Source organism: Ranitomeya variabilis, chromosome 6, assembly GCF_051348905.1.
Source record: "Ranitomeya variabilis isolate aRanVar5 chromosome 6, aRanVar5.hap1, whole genome shotgun sequence".
In the NCBI taxonomy this organism is placed as follows: Eukaryota; Metazoa; Chordata; class Amphibia; order Anura; family Dendrobatidae; genus Ranitomeya; species Ranitomeya variabilis.
The window spans coordinates 354,559,176-354,581,188 of NC_135237.1; the positions used below are offsets into that span (position 1 = coordinate 354,559,176).

Below are 22,013 nucleotides of genomic sequence, written 5' to 3' on the forward strand. Positions count from 1 at the left end.
ATGTAACTTTTTTTTTGTGCCGACGGTCCGCCTAAACACGACGCATCCGTCGCACGACGGATGCGACATGTGGCCATACGTCGCTAATGTAAGTCTATGGGTAAAAAATGCATCCTGCAGACAACTTTGCAGGATGCGGTTTATTTCTCCTAAACGACGCATTGCGACGTATTAAAAACGACGCTAGTGTGAAAGTAGCCTTATTGCTGATTTACCGCGGTTTTTGTGCGGATTCCACTGCGGTTTTACACCTGCGGTTTTCTATTATGGAGCAGGTGTAAAACCTCTGCGGAATCCGCACAAAGAATTGACATGCTGCGGAATGTAAACCGCTGCGTTTCCGCAGCATGTGCACTGCGGATTGCGTTTCCCATAGGTTTACATTGTACTATAAACGCATGGGAAACTGCTGCGGATCCGCAGCTGCGTTAACGCTGCAGATCCGCAGTGTGTGCACATAGCCTGAACATCTGGACAACAATTCCTCCTATTCCATTCCATTGAATACAACCTATTGTCGCAGGAAAACTGATGATGGGGCTTTGTCATTTAGAATTATGTTTTTTATGTATCCTATATTCTTAACTCCATCGCAGCATCTGCCATACCTTTATGGAAACTATACAGTTAGTGGAGAGTACTGTCAGGGCTGTGGAGTCGGAGTCGTGGCGTCGAAGTTAGTTTTGGTCGGAGTCGGTAGAAATGTACCGACTTCGACTCCAGTTTTTTTTTTTTTTTTAAATGTATTAATATTTCATAATTGAACTTTCATATGAATTTTATAAATGTTACTCAAATATATATGTTCTATCAAACTATGAACAACAGTGATAAGCAGTTCTGCTGGAGATAGAGACATTTCTTAGGGTACCGTCACACTCAGCAACTTTCCAACGATCACGACCAGCGATACGACCTGGCTGTGATCGTTGGAAAGTCCTTGTGTGGTCGCTGGAGAGCTGTCACACAGACAGCTCTCCAGCGACCAACGATGCCGAAGTCCTCACATTCCGGTGCCTGTCACGTCCCCGGGCGTACGCTTCCCTGCACTCCTCCTGCATCCTGTGTAAGCGAGGCCGTAAAGCAGAGCGGTGACGTCACCGCTGTGCTCTGATGTACGGCCGGCCGGCGCTGAGACAGGATGCAGGAGGAGTGCAAGGAAGCGGACGCCCGGGGACGTGACAGGCACCGGAATGTGAGTATGTGTTTTTTTTTTTTTTACATTTACAATGGTAACCAGGGTAAACATCGGGTTACTAAGCGCGGCCCTGCGCTTAGTAACCCGATATTTACCCTGGTTACCAGTGAAGACATCGCTGCATCGGCGTCACACACGCCGATGAAGCGATGTCAGCGGGTGATCCAGCGACGAAATAAAGTTTCAAACGATCTGCTACGACGTACGATTCTCAGCGGGGTCCCTGATCGCAGTAACGTGTCAGACACAGCGATATTGTAACTATATCGCTGGAACGTCACGGATCATGCCGTCGTAGCGACCAAAGTGCCACTGTGAGACGGTACCCTTACTTCTTGTGTGTCACTGTTCTCCACTGCCGTTATCTAATCTTATACTTGGTTAACCTCATGGTGCCCCAACCCCCCTACTTACAATGTATGAAACTGAAAGTGAAAATGTGTTGCAAATTCTTAGTAGTAAAGCTCCTCCTCTAGACTAGATGTTTACTAGGTGTGCGTCTTCCAAGCATCTCACAGCTGCTACTCAGAAGAGGAAGACTGTAAGGCCGGGGACACACTGGTGCGAGATACGGCCGAGTCTCGCTGGTTAAAAGCAAGCAGTGGCAGCGGCACTCCGGAGCGGAGCGTGCAGCTCCATGTATTGCTATGCAGCTGCACGCTCCGCTCCGGAGTGCAGGTGCCACAGCTTGCTTTTAACCAGCGAGACTCGGCCGTATCTCGCACCAGTGTGTCCCCGGCCTAAGAAGTATTATCCTTTCAACAAACTTTGCATCAGATAACTGAGTACTGAGGAATAACAGTATTACTGACCACTATATCAGTTGTTTGACCTGGCAATAATTTTGTACAATTGTTTTTAGGAAAAGCAAATGTCATTTGTATTGTGAATGCAGAATTAAAAACCTGAGAATGTCAAAGAAGCGTCACATTAAATCAGCTGTATTTGAACATTTCACCATCACTCAATATAGAAAACATTATGTCTGTCAGTGTATGACAAATGATCCAGACGAAAAAAAATGCTGTGAAGCCAAGATCAGTGCATATTCAGGCAAAGATAAAAATGCTCCTACCAGAGCTTCTAATCTAAAGAGACATTTACAACGCTTTCATCCAGAAGTACTGAAAGCAGTGGATGAGAGACTGCATCCCAACCAATGAACCAGTGCCCAGCTCTTCCAGCCAAACAAAGGAGCAGAGAACTTTGCAGCCATCAGTTGCAAGATATTTTGTCAGTGACAAAGTTACTGTGACAATGACAGTAGATACATTTAAAAAACAGATCATAGAGCTTGTTGTAAAGGATAGTGTGCCTATTTCATTATTTTCACGACCAGCTTTTATGTGTCTGAATGGGGAAATGGCCCGCAAGCTTGGTGTTTCTCTGGAGAGAGAGAGTATTAGAAAATTAGTAATCGAACAAGCTTTTAAACAAAAGGAAGAACTTAAAAAAACTCTCAAGGGATGCTTTCTGTTTCTTAAAATGGATGCCTGCACACGTCAGAGTGAACTATTTTGCCATCAATGTCCGATTTGTTTGTGACAAAAATGAAATAGTTACCAAGACATTGGCAGTGAAAGACACCAAAGCTCATCACACCAGTGAGTTTCTCCAGGTCTTGGTGGAAAAGGTTCTGCAAGACTATGAACTTAAAATAGAGCAAGTTCTTTCTGTCGTAACTGACAATGCTTCAAATATGATAAATACTATTAAGCTAATGAATGAGAGTAATGATGGTGACCAGCAGCTAGAAGAACATTCTGGGTCCACACACACAAATGTTTGAAATAGAGGAACACAGTATTGTAAAACTGAGGAGCAAACTGAAGTTGCTTCAGATGAACAGCAACATGATAGTTTAGATGATCTTGTTGAAACTGTGTCAATACGTTCTTTCATTCATCACATGCGCTGTGTTGTGCATACGCTACAGCTGGCTATAAGAGACAGTCTGCAAGAAGGACATGCTGCTGCACTGATTGGCAAGGTGAGAAAATTGGCTATTGTTGCCAGAACCCCTAATGTTGACTCAATTTTGAAGAGACGTGCTTGAAAAGGGGCAATTATTGATCAAGCCACACGATGGGGCAGTACTTACTTAATGATTCAGCGCTTGGTTGAACTGAAAACCTTTCTTGTAGACATGGCTAACCCTCAACTGACGCTAAATGAAAGTCAGTGGAATCAGGTGACTGAGCTGGAAAAATTGCTAGAGCACCCATTTACAGTGCCTAAAAAATTACAAGCAGAGGACTTAACTCCAGGTATTTTCTTAAAGGAGTGGAAGAACCTGATGTTTCACCTTTCCCAAAGAGGAGGGTTAATTGCAAGTGGCATTGCTACATCAATGAAACGGATAGAGGAGCTACTATTACAAAATAACATTCTTTTGGCAGCTGTTTATGTAGACCCAATGCATCGGATTCTTCTAGATGATCAACAGCTAACTAAAGGAAAAGAAGCTCTGTTTGAAATAGCAGTAAGGATGAAAGGGTTGCAGAACAGTCAGGAGGAACAAGAAGAATTTGGTCGTCCTGCCACATCTTCACCCTCATCAACTGATGAAGAATTTAATTTAGAAAAATATTTGGATCACAAGGACCGTGCAAAGCGTTCCCGCATAGAAGAAGAGTCATCCCCATCAAAAAACACAGCCAGTACATTTCAGCAGAATTTTTCATGTGCACTAAAAGAAATTGAGAAATTTGACCATTCATCAAAAATAACAGTGCAACAAGCGATTCCCCTGTATCCTGACATTGTCAGAGATGTTGCCCGAGTGGTTACTGCTTTGCCACCAACCCAAGTTAGTGTAGAGAGGTTGTTCTCTGCTCTCAAAATAATTAGATCAGATTTGAGGGCATCCATGAAGGAAGATCTGACAGAGGCAATACTTTTTCTGAGGACAAATTTATAGATTTCTTCTTATTCACTGCATAACAGTGTTTATTGCATATTTACTTACAAGAGTTTAGAAAAGTTTATAAAAGTTATTTGCTATATTCTAATTGTATTCTAATAAATATAGTTTTTGCTCTAAGTGGTCTGATTACTTATGATGGTGAGAAACTGAATAAGCATGATGTTAATATTTTACAACAGTAAATTTATTGTTACGAATTGGCTATTTATGAAGGAGTCAGTCGGCGCCGGAGTCGGAACCTGATAAAATCCCGGGGTCGGAGTCGCAACTGTGGCTTACCGACTCCACAGCCCTGACTGTAATTGTACCAAATTGGGGTGTGCTATGTGTTTCCTGGATGAAATTTGGACGCTTTTCATCAAATTTCATCCATGTGCCAACTGCATGTCCGGTTTTTACGTTCATGTGATATTAGTGTGCGATCTGTTTTCATACATCTACATAAAAAAATTGTATATTATCAAATACAGTCTCCTATGTTCATTATAGAAAAGTATCCATAAAAATTGGATTGGATGCCACACTGATGTTGTGTGTGGGATCCAGTTGTTTTTTTTGTGTGTTTGTTTTTTTTACTCACCCATACACTTGAATATGTCAGTCTCATCCTTTTATAAAAAAGAAAGTAGTACATGGAGAAGGTTTTTTTTTTTTTTCTTCAGACAGCCGGGCCAAGAGAAAAAACGAACCACAAATAAAGTAGCGCTCTATAGCACCATGGCATACAAACATGATATATATGAAATATGAATTGCATTACTGCTCTAGAAAATAGGAAACATTGAGAATACTTGGTACATAAATTGGCTAATTCATGTGCACCCGGCAGTCAAGTCCAATGGATGCAGCCGATTGTGCATGCGCCAACATATGGGCCTTATTGTTACGGCGACTCGGATTGGTTATCACAACCTTTAAAACGCTGGCCCCTATTCATGATGCCATACCCCCGGAAGAAGGCACGAGGCCGAAACGCGGCGTTGGGGTGGGTGGCATCACGGTCCCGCAGGTATAACTTTCTTTATTTTGATTATTGTGCATCTCTATACGTCCTTCATGGATATAGTCACTCCTTATCGGTGCTTTACATTATTGGTATTTGTCCAAGCACATTAAGATATATGCATGTTTACCTTACCTGGGTGCATGTAACTAAGGTTTACTGTGATGCTCATTTATTTATGTATTGTGGTTTGCCTGTCGGTTACCGTGGTGCCACCTTCATGGTGTGTTCCCTGTCATCTGTCCTGTGGTTTTTCTGTTTTGTTATGTTACATATTATTTTGGATTTAATAAAGTTTACTATCTTTTATATTTGGTTCTCCTGGTGCTTTTTCTCTTTGGTTTACTGTATTCAATTGCACTGAACCTTATTATTCATACCCTGACACCCCTTCCATTTTTGGTGTGGGTGTATATTTGGCTTTGGATTTATGCCTTGTCTGATACGTTGTTAACAGAATCGGTGTTCTCGAGATACCCATACTGTTAAGAGTTGTGATGGAGCACAAAGTTGCTGACTCCGTCACTTATCCCAGCAGGCCACGGGTATCATTAGAAATATTGGTCTTGTAGAAAATCTTCCTTTCCTCCATCCACGGTAATATATCCCATCTGGTTCATGGGGATGGGGACAACATGGGCCTGTGTAATTTCAAATGCCAGGACTGAATTTCAGCCCCAAACCGTACCTGCTGACCAGTATTGTCATTTTCCAGAGCCAATGACAGCACCTTATGCCCCCCCCATCACCAGTTGTGGGTGCAGTATCAAGTTAAGTAATTAGATTGAGTGTGGTGATAATTTGGTATAGGTATTTAGTAGAGGTCATCTCATGCTCTGTAACCCAACTGATGCTGGGGAGAGGTGGGTCTCCTGTCCTGGATGAGCAGGTCCTCTTTCAGGTGGTGCTGTCATTGGCTCTGGAAAATCCTATTACCGGTGAGTAGCTTAGGGTTTTTTTTTCTATTTTACCTTCACCCTAAAATAATTACTTGTCAGTATGTTTTTCAATGCATCATGTGTCCCCTAACATAGTGCAATAGCAACAATGTATTAAATGTGCCATTAATCTCTCACAGCCCCTGTTAAAGGGAATCTGCCACCCCCAAAATCGCGGGTGAGGTAAGCCCACCGGCATCAGGGGCTTATCTACAGCATTCTGTAATGCTGTAGATAAGCCCCCGATGTATCCTAAAAGATGAGAAAAAGAGGTTAGATTATACTCAACTGGGCGGGCGGTCCGATCTGGTGGGCGTTGCGGTCCGGCCCGGGGCTTCCCATCTTCATAGGACAGACAGGATACATCGGGGGGGGGGCTTATCTACAGATGCTGTAGATAATCCCCTGATGCCACTGGGCTTACCTCACCCTCGATTTTGGGGGTAACAGATTCCCTTTAAGGCCAGTTGGAAAAATTATAATCTTTTTCAGAACTGTAAAAAAAAAATGGCCTCAAAGCTCAAATAACAGGTGTTCTCAAATGGTTAATACGAAACAAATTAATATTTGTTTTTTTTGTTTGTCTGTTTTTAGAATGATGGTTGTTGGTCTCCCTTTCAAAAGTGCATCTACATTATTCTAAAATTAACATTTTATTTTTTTCCAAATGACACATTTCTGCAGGTTCTGGTCACCGTTCCCCTTGCACTACTTCAGAAAAATGTCATTCACTTTAATCCTCCTCTACCAGAAAAAAAGGTTAAAGCCATAAATTGCCTTGGAGCTGGAATTATTGAGAAGGTTGGTTGTTATTAAAGTTTGTATAATCATGGCTTCCATAGTTTACGAGCACCGCAGTAGTTCTGCTGCATTGGTCTCCCTTGTGCATATTTTCTCAGCCTACTTTAACACCGAGCATGCTTAATGGGGAGGTAGTAGCTGGTTGGATTTTTTTAAATTATTATTTAATGGGATTTGGGGGAAAAATACGTGAAAACAAAATGCCACTTGGCTAGTCCCATGACAAACTTTTATTACTTGGATAACATCCAGCAGCTAAGTTTGAAAAGGAGGATAGATGTGGCTTCTGGCACCTCCACTCTTCCTGTGATCAAAGTGCTTTTAGTTCTGGTCTTCACCTGGAATGCAAGACAAGCATACCTTATCCCTCTCCATAGACTTGATCAGGGGTGCCAGAAAAGTCTAAATGGTCTCATCCTCCTCAGCACCCCTATTCGGCGAGGTCACAAGAAACCCATAAGATGCTACATGTTTCTAAATGGATGGATTGCTCATGATGGCTGTTTTTTTATATCTGCTGTATTCATTGGAAGCTAGTTACTTGAATATATTTTATTGCATACTAAATGTGAAATGGCCGAGCCTGTCTGTAACCAGCTTTTTTTTGTTTTATTTTCAGATCGGCTTGCAGTTTCCTCACAGGTTTTGGGATAGTAAGATTCATGAAGCTGATTTCTTTGGTCACATTCCCCCAGACTCTAGTAAACGTGGTCTGTTTGGCGTGTTTTACGACATGGATCCACAGGTATCTGCAATCTTTGTTACGTGAGTCTACATGATTTGTGAATCCAGCAATAGGCACTAAACAGGTTTTCCTTCTACATGAGCGAATCGCTACGCACTACCCCAGTTCACGGTACAGGTGAGTGCTCTCTGGCTGTGCGAATTTCCCTGCCTTTTAGCATACCAGGCTCAGTTTATGATTTGCCAGGCTGGTGCATCATCACCTGTACTTCGGAGAAACCGGGAGTTCATGAAATTCGTGCTGCTGTTGATTACGGCCATACAACACTGACAACGACCATGGACAGAGGTTGCTCCAAGTGATTCACTAATTTTCTATTTATTTATTTTTTTTGTTTCTTTTTCAGAAATCCTGTGTCCCCAAGCACAGTTTATTTCTATTTTTTTTTAAATAAAGAAAAAAAACACAAACTGCTTTACTCTGCTGGTCCAGCATTGAGTCGCTGCCTCTCCTGCCTGTGTTCGTTATTCTCTGCAGCGCTGATATCCCTATGTGCAGCTCTAAGCTGCTTGTGTCATTTACTCAGAGCCGCTGAGTTGTTATTGGCTGGAGCACTCGAGGACTCCATGTCAGTGCAGCATACAATACCAGACATCTGGCGCATTTATGGAGACTTTGTGCTGGACCCCATAAGGGTGAGTAAAGCACTTTTTTATTATTTAAAACAAATGGCACCTGGAGACAGGGATTTTTATGAAAACTGAAAAACCCCTATAACTTTTTCTATGAGCATATCGTGTCTGGTGTCCTTTTCAGTTTTAACTTCATCTAATGTCACAAACTGAAAATACCTTTACTGTGAATGCTCGTATGTATTATTTGAATGAGCCAAATGGTGGCCTTAATAGCAGTATATAGGGGAATAATTTGAATGTAGATCCTTCTTTATACACCTGCAGTAGAGAATATGGCACCATGTATAAATACTCAGATGAAGGAATTCAGTAATTTAATGGTGAAACAAAATTAAATATAGTGTTGTGTTTTTCCAAATTATATTCTCACTTGATTTTGTGCTGTAGGGTAAGCATGCTGTCCTGATGTCTGTCGTTACTGGAGATGCTGTGAACATCATTAAAGTCATGGATGACAAGCAGGTGGTGAAGCAATGTATGGTGGTTCTCAAGGAGCTGTTTAAAGAACAGGTGACCATAGTAATACTCATTGAAAAGTGTACACTTGTAGATTGAAATGTCGCTTACACACAAAGCCTGTGAATAATGTCAACTTTACTGGAATCTCTGAACAATGCTCATAAATTGGTGCAGTACAATTTTAATAAAGGAAGATTCGTAGTGTTACTGGATCAGTCCCAAAGGTGCCTAAGGTTAGATTTACACCCAGTGTTTTTGCTGTGTTTTTACTTTCTCTTTGCTTTTTATGAGTGAATAAAGTTGCCAAAAGAAAGAAGTGACAAGCTGCAGATTTTTAAACGGAACCTGTCACCCCCAAAATCGAGGGTGAGCTAAGCCCACTGGCATCAGGGGCTTATCTACAGCATTCTGGAATGCTGTAGATAAGCCCCCGATGTATCCTAAAAGATGGGAAAAAGAGGTTAGATTATACTCAACTGGGCGGGCGGTCCGATCTGGTGGGCGTTGCGGTCCGGCCCGGGGCTTCCCATCTTCATAGGATGATGTCCTCTTCTGGTCTTCATGCTTTGGCGCAGGTGTATTTTATCTGCCCTGGTGAGGGCAGAGCAAAGTACTGCAGTGCGCAGGCACGGGGAAAGGTCAGAAAGGCCCGGCACCTGCGCACTGCAGTACTTTGCTCTGCCCTCAACAGGGCAGATAAAATATGCCTGCGCCGGAGCATGAAGACCAGAAGAGGACGTGATCTGATGAAGATGGGAGGCGCCGGATCGGACCGCGACACCCATCGGACCGGGACCGTGACCGCCCCTGGGTCAGTATAATCTAACCTCTTTTTCTTAGCTTTTAGGATACATCGGGGGCTTATCTACAGCATTCCAGAATGCTGTAGAAAAGCCCCTGATGCTGGTGGGCTTAACTCACCCTCGATTTTGGGGGTGACAGGTTCCCTTTAAAGGGAACCTGTCACCACGTTTTTGGAAGATGGGATAAAAATAGCGTTAAATAGGGGCAGAGGTGGGCGTTACATTAGTGTGTTTGTTATGCGTTTATTACCCACCTAAGTTGCCGAAATACCTTTGCAAAGTCTCCGTTTTCGCCTGTCAATCAGGCTGGTCTGGTCAAAAGGGCGTGTTGTCTTCCCCCAGATTTTGCGTAGTTTTCCGTTGGTGGCGTAGTGGTGTGCGCATGCCCAAGGTCCCGAATCCTCTGCCAGGGGATTTAAAAGAGCGCACTGTTCGTTATTTCATTGGTGATCGGTGGGCGCGGCCATCTTCCTTTGGCCGCGCGTGCGCAGAAGCGGCGCTCTGCTGGCCGCGGCTTCAGGAAAATGGCCGCGGGATGCCGCGCGTGCGCAGATGGATATCGCGGCGGCCATTTTCCTGAAGCCGCGGCCAGCAGAGCACCGCTTCTGCGCACGCGCGGCCAAAGGAAGATGGCCGCGCCCACCGATCACCAATGAAATAACGAACAGCGCGCTCTTTTAAATCGCCTGGCAGAGGATTCGGGACCTTGGGCATGCGCACACCACTACGCCACCAACGGAAAACTACGCAAAATCTGGGGGAAGACAACACGCCCTTTTGACCAGACCAGCCTGATTGACAGGCGAAAACGACTACTTTGGTAACGTATTTCGGCAGCATAGGTGGGGAATCGGGGTACACAAACTACACTATTGTAATGCTCAGCTCAGGCCCTATTTAACAGTATTTTTATCTCATACCGAAAAAACGGGGTGACAGGTTCCCTTTAAAAAAAGGAAAAGTTTTCCAATTGAGTCATGGAAAAAACAAGCATGTGCGTGAAATTACTGAAATCTCATAGCTTTTGCCAGTACTGTTAAAATCAGCTTTTAATTTGCATTAGAAAAATGCAGCAACATGTGAACATAGCCTGAGGTATGGGCGAGCCTAATCCTTACTTTGCCAAGGTTATCTATCCCAACTTTCACAATCAAACATGCTTGTGTCCCGAATAAGGAGAAGGCAAACCGTTGCCCCACATCTCTGGTAATCGCTCTTCTCAGATCGGAACAAAAGGATCAGGTATTGTAATTTAACCTGTCCAAACCCTCAGCTCTGTCCCCTTCTTCCTCCCTAAAGCCTCCTTGCCATGTTGGTGTTTGCTGTACATTTTATTTCATGAACATGTTTTGTATGGACTTGTGAAGGAGACCTAATGTAGAGTTGTGAGGCCCCCATCTACATTCAGTGGTCATCCTGTCTGGCTGAAAAGTCATTTCCTTCTCCTGCTACTCTACCTGCCAAATGAAATTATCTCATTTTTCAACTTACTGCTGTGATTAGTCAGCTGGGATTTTTCTCCATCGCCACATTGGGGGGACACAGGACCATGGGTGTTATGCTGCTGTCACTAGGAGGCTGACACTAAGCTGAGACAAAAAAAGGTTAGCTCCTCCCCTGCAGTATACACCCTCATGCTGGCTTCCAGAGACCCAGTTCAAGCTTAGTGTCCGTAGGAGGCACACTGGATTTAAACCTTTTTAATCCGGACGAAGGGGGCGACGGATTCTTTCATGTTCTGATCTCCCCCGAACCAACAACAGGCGAGCACGGGAGTTTCACCTCTCCGTATCCTCTCCTGCGACGTGGGATGCCACTGCCTGAGCTGATTCTAGGGGCGACGGGCCCCTTCAAGGGACCGATCTCCCCCCCTATTTTACAGACGAGCACTGGAGTGTCACCTCCAGTACCCTCTTCTGCAGCCAGGCCTTATTGCCGGACATCTGCCCTGCCCACCAGGTCTCACCCACGGCTGTTCAGAGGCACCTGATGTTGTGGCGTCCGTGCAGCCCCCACTGCATCACCACTGAATACGCGGTTGATGGATGGTGGCGGACGGTTCCTCTCCACCCACTTTTCAGGGGATGGTGGTTGGAGGCTCCCCAATCCCTGCACCGTCCTAATCGCCCCGGGCACAGCTCCCCAGGATTCTGTGTGCAGCAGTCTCTGCGCTCCACCCTCTATCTGGGTAAGTGCCTCGGGGGGGGGGGGGGGGGGGTCACCTGCTGCGGTCCAGAGGGCTGCTTCTGAGCAGCGGCACGTTTTTTTCCGGGCCCCATAGCCTCCGGCGCTCAGCCGAAGCCGCAAATTTAGTCCCCGGCTTCGGCCTAGCTCCATTCTCCCGATAGGCTCCGCCCCTTTTTCTCATCATTCGGCGGCGCCGCCCCCCGGTCCTGGCGCTTCTCGCTCTCTGCGAGATCTTCTAATCTCGGCGGCCATCTTGGATTTTCCCCTGCACGCCGCAGCTCCAGCTCTCTCAGCCGCAGCTTCTCACGTGCAGCGCTGTGAACGCCTGCTTTCGCCAGCACCACCGCTCTCTCTCCCTCTGCGGGACACAGGACCTCGGGTAAGGAGACTACGTCAGGTTCTCCCCTGCAGCGCCGCCCTCGCTTCCTTATTATAGACCCTGCGGTCTATCTTACATTAGGGTACACCATGTCCCAGACAAGATCTAAAACCTCCTCAAAGGTGCATACTACCTTTCCAGTCCACCACCTGACAGCACCATTGGAGGACGTCCTTCTTATCCGCAGTGGGACAGGAACCACAAGTTAAAAGGACCCTCCCCACTCCACCCACCAGTGTTTTTCCTGTCCCACTGCGGATAGGAACTGCAAGACACTCAGGAAGATACGAGACGAGAGAGCAACCGTAATCCTGGTGGTTCCTTTTTGGCCGAAAAGAAGCTGGTTTTCTCTACTGTCCAGGATGTCAACAGAAGAACCAGTCTTTCTACCGAACAGGCAGGACCTTCTACTTCAGGGTCCGGTGTTCCACAAGAATCCAGACTCTCTGCACCTATCTGCTTGGATCCTGAACGGCAAACCCTAAGATCCAGAGGCCTGTCAGAGGAAGTCATTACCACACTCCAGGCAAGCAGAAAGCCGGTGACTTCGGCGATTTACAACAAGGTCTGGAAGCGGTATTGTTCCTTTCTGGGAAAAGGTCATGTGGATACTTCAAAACCAGATATCCCTAAAATCCTAGATTTCCTGCAACTCGGATTTGACAAGGGCCTTCGGCCTAGTACTCTAAAAGTACAGATTGCAGCACTTAGTGTATTTTTTGATACATCACTAGCCTCTCATCCCTGGATAGCGAGATTTTCCAGGGCCACACAGAGAATGAGGCCACTTGTGAGGAAATCAACTCCTCCTTGGGACCTAAACCTGGTCCTTAACACTTTGTGTAAAACCCCTTACTTACTGTCAGAAGATATGGACATAGCCAGTCTCTCCTTTAACACCGCCTTCCTAATTGCCATCACATCGGCTAAAAGGCTAGGGGAGATGCAGGCTCTTTCTATCCAGAACCCATATCTTCAAATCTTTGACGACAGAATAGTCTTCAAACATAACCCAGCTTTCCTCCCCAAAGTAGTATCATCTACCAATATAAATCAGGAGATAATCCTTCCTTCTTTCTGCCAACACCCTAAAAACGCAAAAGAAGGGGTCTACCATAACCTTGACGTTAGGGAGACTGTTCTAAAATACCTGGGGGCGACAGAAAGCTGGAGACGGTACACTAACTTATTTATACAATACGGTGGTCCAAATAGGGGTTGCAAGGCAGCAAAATCAACCATTGCTAGGTGGATTAAAAACATGATTAGCCTAGCATATACAAACCAAGGGAAAGATCCCCCGGACACTCTTAGGGCCCACTCAACACGAGCCATTTCTACATCATGGGCAGAGAAGGGGGGTGCCTCAGCTGAGCAAATCTGTAGGGCGGCGACTTGGACTAGTCTTTCTACCTTTACTAGACACTATAAATTAGATGTCGTATCAGACCAATTAGCCTTTGGTAGAAAAGTCTTACATGCAGTAGTCCCACCCTAGCTAAACATCCTTTGGTATTCTCCAATGGTGCTGTCAGGTGGTGGACTGGAAAACGGTAATTAGTTCTTACCGGTAATTGTATTTCCAGGAATCCACCTGACAGCACTACTAGTTCCCTCCCACTGCAAACTTTTACTACTGACTAATGTGATGTAACATTGGTGTGTAATTGTAAATAAACTCTCTTTTTTGCATCCATCCAGATGTGGTACTTAGAAAATCACTGGTGGGTGGAGTGGGGAGGGTCCTTTTAACTTGTGGTTCCTGTCCCACTGCGGATAAGAAGGACGTCCTCCAATGGTGCTGTCAGGTGGATTCCTGGAAATACAATTACCGGTAAGAACTAATTACCGTTTTTTTTTCTGCATGTACCACCTGCCAGGCTCCACTTCTTTGGCCTCAGATTTCCCCCCTCTGCTCAGCCTGCGATGCCCCAAGTGCCCAGGAGCCCTCCACCCCCACCGGCGTATCTAGTACCCCTGCATGGGTCGCTTCTCTGTCTCAGTCCGTGGACTTTTTAGCCAATGCTATCAAATCCATTCAGAACCCACCTGGGGAGCGGGGCAATCCCTTTCTTGGGTTAAGAGATCCCTCTGTTACAGGGGAATCGTCGGCCAGCAGGGGCCGCTCTCTCCGGAAAGAGGCGCGGTCATCCAGAAAACGGATCCGCTCTACCTCTCCTGAGCACTCACCACGCCACTCAGCTTCTGGCGGCTCCACCTCTCGCTCACCCTCTTTAGGGGTTCGTAGCGTTCACGACTCTGAATATGAGTCTGATGTATCCTTAGACCCGGATGCTCCGGAGTTTAGATCTACAGTTGACTCCCTCATTGAGGCAGTCAATCACGCCCTTAAAGTGGACGATAACCCTAATCCTGCTCCGGACCACTCAGTCTCCTTTACTAGAGCCAAGCGTTCCCATAAGACATTCGCCTCTCACCCAGATTTCCTGGATATAGTCAGGCGACACAGGGAGCGTCCGGATAAGCGTTTCACGGGCAAAAAGGCCCTGGAATCGAAGTATCCCTTTTCCTCAGATCTTGTTAAAGACTGGACGGAATCCCCATTAGTAGATCCTCCGGTTTCGCGCCTAGCTTCCAAAACTCTCTTATCCGTTCCAGATGGCGCTTCAATTAAGAATCCCACAGAGCGCCAGCTAGATTCCCTAGCTCGCTCAGTGTACGAAGCCTCAGGTTCTTCTCATTCTCCCTCCTTCGCCGCGGCTTGGGTGGCCAAGGCAATGGTTTCCTGGGCAGATGCCCTAGCAAAATCTGTTCAGGAACAGGATCTTCCCTCTGAGATGGCGGACCTTGCCAAACAGATTGCCATGGCCGGTGATTACGTGATGTACGCATCTCTCGATGCAGCGAACTGTGCAGCATCGGCGGCTTCTAACGCCATCACCATCAGAAGAGCTATTTAGCTCAGAGAGTGGCGCGCAGATTCCTCCTCTAAAAAGTCTCTGATTTCTCTCCCTTTTCAGAGCGGGCGTCTTTTTGGAGAAAAGCTAGACCAGCTTATCTCCGACGCTACAGGGGGAAAGAGCAAGTTCCTTCCCCAACAGAGGCCCAAGACTGCCTTCCAGCGCCAACCATATTTTCGCTTTCGGCCCTTTTGTAGCAGTCCAGCCTGGTCCAATCCTGCCGCCCCTTCCAGATCGGACCGATCCGCTCGCTCAGACAGAGACGTTTGTCCCTCTTTTAGGCCGAATCAGTGGTGGCGAAGAAAGCCTAGGCAACCCAGAACCAGAGGGTCCAGGCCTGCCAGATTCCCTTCGCAATGACTCGGGAACTGTTCCAGTCGATACCACCAAAGTAGGCGGACGTCTACTTCTTTTTCAGCAAGTCTGGCTCTCCGTCATCCATGACGAATGGGTCAGGGATCTGGTGTCGTCTGGCTACAAAATAGAGTTCTCTGCCTCCCCTCCAGCTCGTTTTTTCCCCTCTCGTCTCCCAGTTCAGGGGCTCAGTCTCGCGCCCTTCTTTGCGCCATTCATTCCCTCCGCCAGTCCGGGGTCATTGTTCCGGTTCCGGAACACGAGAGGTTCAGAGGTTTTTACTCAAACCTCTTCGTCGTGCCAAAAAAGGACGGGACAGTGCGCCCCATTTTGGACCTGAAGCTCCTGAACAAGTGCGTAATGGTATGGCACTTCAGGATGGAATCGCTCCGGTCGGTCATCTCCTCGATGGAGACAGGGGAATACCTGGCATCAGTAGACATCAAGGATGCCTATCTTCATATCCCAATATTCCCATCTCATCAAAGGTTCCTCCGTTTTGTCACCCTAGAGGACCATTTCCAATTCACGGCCTTACCCTTCGGTCTTGCCACGGCGCCCAGGGTATTCACGAAGGTCATGGCGGCCGTTATGGCCATTCTTCACTCTCGCGGAGTGGTCGTGTTGCCTTACTTAGACGACCTCCTCATAAAAGGTCCGTCTTATCAGGCCTGCGAGGCAAGCGTCCATATTACCTTGGATTCTCTTTCGCGCCTGGGCTGGTTGATCAACTGGGACAAGTCCTCCCCCGTTCCTGCTTGTCGGATCTCCTTTCTGGGAATGATACTGGACACTTCAAGGGGACTGGTCTTGCTCCCTCGGTCCAAGGCCCGAGAGCTTCAGCATGGAGCTTGGACGCTCTGCCATCCTCGTCCGCGACCCATTCGGTTCGCCATGAAGATCCTGGGCAAAATGGTAGCCGCAATGGAAGCGGTTCCTTTCGCTCAACTCCATCTCCGCCCCTTGCAACAGGCTCTGCTCGACAACTGGGACAGGAGTCCCTTATCCCTCGATCGTCCATGCCCTTTGTCTCCGCGGATCAGACAATCCCTGTTATGGTGGACCCTGGGTCCATCTCTCCTCCAGGGGAAGTCTCTTCTCCCGATCCGCTGGTTAGTGGTAACTACCGACGCCAGTCTCCTCAGCTGGGGTGCGGTGTTTCTTCACCACTCTGCCCAGGGTCGTTGGTCTCTTCGGGAGTCGAGGCTCCCTATAAACATCCTGGAGATTCGGGCGATCAGACTCGCCCTGAGACTCTTTCACCCCCTGCTCGCGGGTCACCCAATCCGAGTCCAATCGGACAATGTCACAGCGGTGGCATACATAAACCACCAGGGGGGTACCCGCAGCAGGGCGGCGATGCAGGAAGTCTCCCACATTCTTCGTTGGGCCGAAGCCAACCATTCCACCATTTCCGCGGTGCACATTCCGGGTGTCGAAAACTGGGCGGCGGACTTTCTAAGACGTCAGGGCCTTGCCTCGGGGGAGTGGGAACTCCATCCAGAGGTTTTTCGACAGATCTGCCTTCGCTGGGGGACCCCGGACGTGGATCTGATGGCGTCCAGATTGAACGCCAAAGTTCACAATTTCATTGCACGTTCTCGGGATCCCCAGGCTATCGGAGTGGATGCGCTGATATCCCCGTGGCGTCAGTTCCAACTCCCGTACGTGTTTCCTCCACTTCCCTTACTGCCGAAGGTGATCCAGAAGATCAAGACGGAGGGGGTTCCGGTCATTCTGGTCGTGCCGGATTGGCCACGTCGCGCTTGGTACGCGGAGCTCGTTCAGCTCGTAGCCGACATCCCCTGGCGGTTACCAGACTGCCCAGATCTGCTTCGTCAAGGGCCGATCTGCCACCAGAGCTCAGGGGCCCTACGTTTAACGGCATGGCTGTTGAAACCTGGATTCTAACTCGAGCTGGTTTCTCTCAGCAGGTCATTCCCACCATGATAAGCGCTCGCAAGTCGTCTTCCGCTTCTATCTACCACCGCACCTGGAAAACCTTCTTCTCGTGGTGCAGGCTCTGAGGTCACCCTCCGCTCGTTTTCTCTATTCCTTGCATTTTGGATTTCCTTCAGTCCGGTTTGGACTCCGGCTTGGCGCTGAGTTCCCTCAAAGGTCAGATCTCAGCGTTATCCGTGTTATTCCAACATAGGATCGCTGCCAACCCTACAGGATGCCGTTAGAGACCTGGGATCTCAACTTGGTTCTGGGGGCTCTTCAGGAACCTCCTTTTGAGCCTCTTCAGGACATTCCGCTTACGGTCCTCTCCTGGAAGGTTGCCTTCCTTGTGGCCGTAACGTCTATCAGACGGGTCTCAGAATTGGCCGCTTTATCCTGCTGACCTCTTTTTCTTGCCTTCCACCAGGACAAGGTAGTCCTTTGTCCATCTCCGAATTTTCTCCCTAAGGTGGTGTCCTCTTTTTCACCTTAACGAGGACATCATTCTTCCCTCTTTTTGCCTGCAGCCAAAACACAGGGTTGAAAAAGCCCTTCATACCCTGGACGTGGTACGGGCCCTTAGGAGGAGGTACATTTCCAGAACGGCTCATTTCAGAAAATCAGACTCCCTTTTCGTTCTCCCGGAGGGTCACAGAAAGGGTTTGGCTGCGTCTAAAGCCACGATAGCCAGATGGATTCGATCTGCTATCCAGGAATCCTATCGGGTCAGGGGCAGATCTATCCCGGCGGGGATTAGAGCTCACTCCACTCGGTCGATGGGTGCTTCCTGGGCCATGCGGCATCAGGCAACGGCGGAGCAGGTTTGCAAGGCCGCAACGTGGTCCAGCCTGCATACTTTCACAAAGCACTACAATGTCCACATTCATTCCTCTGCGGACTGTGTCCCCCAATGTGGCGATGGAGAAATAGGGATTTCCAGTCCACCACCTGACAGCACCATTGGAGGACGTCCTTCTTATCCGTAGTGGGACAGGAACCACAAGTTAAAAGGACCCTCCCCACTCCACCCATCAGTGTTTTTCCTGTCCCACTGCGGATAGGAACTGCAAGACGCCCTCCGACGGTGCTGTGCAGATGGTGGGGATCGGGGGGCCCAGCCTTTCCCTTCCCCGCCGCAAGATATCTGCGGCTGATACCTGCCATGGGGGGTCCCTCAGCCTCCCCAGTGTAGCGCTGCTCCTGGGGTCCGGTCCGCTTCCTCCTCGGGGGGCTCTCGGCCCTGGTGCCTGCATGCCGGGAGGTGTATGCGGCGACCGCTTCCAGCAGCGGCCGGCTCCAGCGTGCGGCCGCGGTTTCCGGGTCCAGCGGCCGCGTCACTTCCGGTCGCGACGACCGCGTCACTTCCGGTGCGACCAGCATGGAGGATGACGCCGGCAGCAGCGCCGGCCTCGGTGAGGGGCTCAGCGCGGTCACCGCAGCGGCGGTAAGGAGGGCAGGATCAACCAGGTAAAACCTATATAATCTCACCAGGGGGGTCTGTATACCGCCGGCCATCCTGACAAAGGGAGCACTCGGCTATACGTAGAATTGTCACTAATGGAGGAGACTGCCAGACCTGAGGGGACTGACCAGCTTCAGGGGCACGTGAGTGGGCTATGCAAAGCCATACCACAAAGCTCACCCCTCCCCCTGCTTCCTACTTACGGTGCCACGTGTCTCTATTTTACCCTAGGCTGAGCCTTCCATCCCCACAGCCGAAAGAAAAAAATCGGGGAAAAATAAATGCCCGATATGTTCCACTAAGTTTCCGGAAAACTGGCGGAAACCATTGTGCAAATCATGCACATCCAAAATTGTGGGTGATGAGCAGACAGCGCTACTATCCAGTATGAGGACCATGATACGACAGGAGGTTCAGGCTTCTATCTCAAGCTTGAATCTTCCCCAGGCTACTCAGTCAGAACCGCAGACTTCACGGAAGAGGCCGAGGGAATCTAGCCCCTCTTCCGAGGGTGAGGTTTCGGGGGATTCTGACCAGGAAGAAAGAGACGGATCTGTGGGCAGAGGGAAGAGATATCTCTTCTCCGCAACAGACACGGATGAGCTTCTTTATGCTGTGCGTAACACCATGCAGTTACAAGATACACCAGAGGAGACCTCGATCCAGGACGAGATGTTTGGCGGATTACATGCCCAAGTGACAAAAGTCTTCCCCGTCAACAACCACATTCGTTCCATGATCCTGGAAGAGTGGCAGGAAGCGGAGAAGAAGCTAGTGATTCCCAGGGACTTTAGACTTCGTCTGCCCTACAACCCTGAGGACATTAAAGTGTGGGATGAAGTACCCAAGATCGATGTCCCACTAGCAAAGGTGGCGAAGAAGACCTCAATCCCATTTGAGGACTCTTCCGCATTAAAAGATCCTATGGATCGTAAAGCAGACGGTTTGCTAAGGAGAACTTGGGAGTCCTCCGCGGCAATAATACGGGCCAATATAGCGGCAACCTCCGTAGCCCGGTCAATGCACTTATGGATTGACGATTTAGAGGATCACCTCAAAGCCAAAACTTCCAGAGAGGTTATCCTTAAATCATTGCCATTGCTCAAACTCGCAACAGGCTTTATGGCAGACGCTTCTGCCGAATCTGTAAGGTTCGCGGCTAGAAGCGAATCCCTGTCTAATGCGGCCAGAAGAGCCATATGGCTTAAAACCTGGTCGGGGGATCTCCAGTCAAAAAATAAATTGTGTGGAATCCCATTCTCAGGAAATAAAGTATTTGGGCCAATTCTAGACGATATTCTAGAAAAGGCCTCAGATAAAAAGAAAGGTTTCCCTGAGGAGAATACCAAAAAATATCAGCCCTTTCGTAGGTCCCGACCTGGTCAGAGGACAGACTACAAGGGGAAAGGGAAGACTGGGAGGTGGTCTTATCCCAAGGGTGGAAAAGGTAGAGATTCCATCTTCCCTAGTGCAGGTACACCAAAGTCAAATAAATGACATAAAGGTGGGAGGTCGATTACAGAAATTTCTAGGGGGTTGGCAGAAGGTGTCCCAGAATCCTTGGATTCTACAAGTAATTGCACAGGGATACAAATTAGAATTCTCCGGCAGTCCCCCAGAAAGATTTGTAGTAACCCGACCTTGCCCGCTCTCCGACTCCTCCATGTGGACAAACATCCAGGAGCTGTTAGAATTAGAAGCGATTGTGCCAGTTCCCATCTCAGAAAGAGGCGAAGGCCATTATTCTCATTTATTTTCAATAAAGAAACCGTCCGGGGACTCCCGGACGATTATAAACTTAAAACCATTAAACAAATGGGTACGGTACAAAAGATTCCGGATGGAATCTATAAGATCCACGACGCCTCTAATAGACAAAGACATGGTAATGTGTACCCTAGATCTGAGCAATGCATACTATCATGTCCCGATACACCTCTCCTACCAAAAATTCCTGAGGTTTGCCATAATGAACAGGGGGATTGTACATCACTTCCAGTTCAGATGTCTCCCCTTCGGGCTTGCTTCAGCGCCCAGGATCTTTACCAAGCTGATGTCGGAAGTGGTGGCCTATCTGAGGAATCAGAATGTGACCATAGTCCCATACCTGGACGACTTCCTGATAATGGCGAAATCACAGAAACTCCTCAAGATAGACTGCACTTTCACCCTTTCCATCCTACAAGAGCTGGGGTGGATTGTGAACTGGAAAAAGTCCTGCCTGGTCCCAAATTCCAGAATAAAATTTTTGGGGGTGATCTTGGATTCCAACCTAAGAACATCTTTCTTACCAGAAGACAGACAAGAGGCCTTGATCAGACACATCCATCAATTCAGAAGAAGTACCCCCTCCATAAGAGATGCAATGAGGATACTTGGCTTCATGACAGCATGCATACCCTGTGTGAAATGGAGCCAATTCCACTCACGGGAGTTGCAAAGAGAAGTCCTAGGATCCTGGAACAGGAAACAGAGTTCCCTAGACAGGAAGATGCTTGTGTCTCCGTCAGTGAAGAGATCCCTAACCTGGTGGACCAGACCGAGGAACCTGAGAGAGGGAGTACTGTGGGTACTAGATCCCTGTGTTACGGTTACCACAGACGCCAGTCAATACGGATGGGGCGGTCATATAGGAAGAACATACTACCAGGGAGAATGGACTCCTCAGATTGCGGCAAGATCATCGAATTTCAGAGAGCTGTATGCGATCTGGAAAGTGTTGAGCCAGGCCCAGTCATTGGTCCGAGACAGACACGTGAGAATACTGTCCGACAATGTCACAGCAGTGGCATTTCTGAGACACCAGGGAGGTCCGAGACATCCACCACTGCAACACTTAGCAGACCAGATTTTCAGGTGGGCAGAAAGATCTGTCAAATCCATCTCGGCAGTTCACCTGGAAGGTACCAAGAATCAACTAGCAGATTTCTTGAGCCGAAAGTCGGTACATCCCGGGGAGTGGGAACTGAACCCGGAAGTATTCAGCTGTCTATGCCAGAAATGGGGCACACCTCAGGTGGACCTCTTTGCCGCCAGGTCAAACGCAAAGGTCAGAGCATTTTTTTCTCTGAATCCTCTAGATGGAGCCACAGCAGTAGACGCCTTGTCTCAGTATTGGGGAGAAGGCCTCCTGTACGCCTTTCCGCCTCTTCCTCTGATATCGAAGACACTCAGGAAGATACGAGACGAGAGAGCAACTGTAATCCTGGTGGTTCCCTTCTGGCCAAAAAGAAGCTGGTTTTCTCTATTGTCCAGGATGTC

General features: G+C 48.0%; 1 protein-coding gene across 1 annotated transcript in view; it reads left to right on the forward strand.

Annotated features, from left to right (window-relative positions):
- KDM1B (lysine demethylase 1B) overlaps positions 1-22,013 on the forward strand; it is a 93,403-nt gene that overhangs the window by 58,828 nt on the left and 12,562 nt on the right. Inside the window, exons 16-18 of the mRNA XM_077269950.1 lie at positions 6,750-6,866; positions 7,486-7,611; positions 8,634-8,756. Coding sequence (XP_077126065.1) covers positions 6,750-6,866; positions 7,486-7,611; positions 8,634-8,756 — 366 coding nt within the window. The remainder of the gene's footprint in view (positions 1-6,749; positions 6,867-7,485; positions 7,612-8,633; positions 8,757-22,013) is intronic.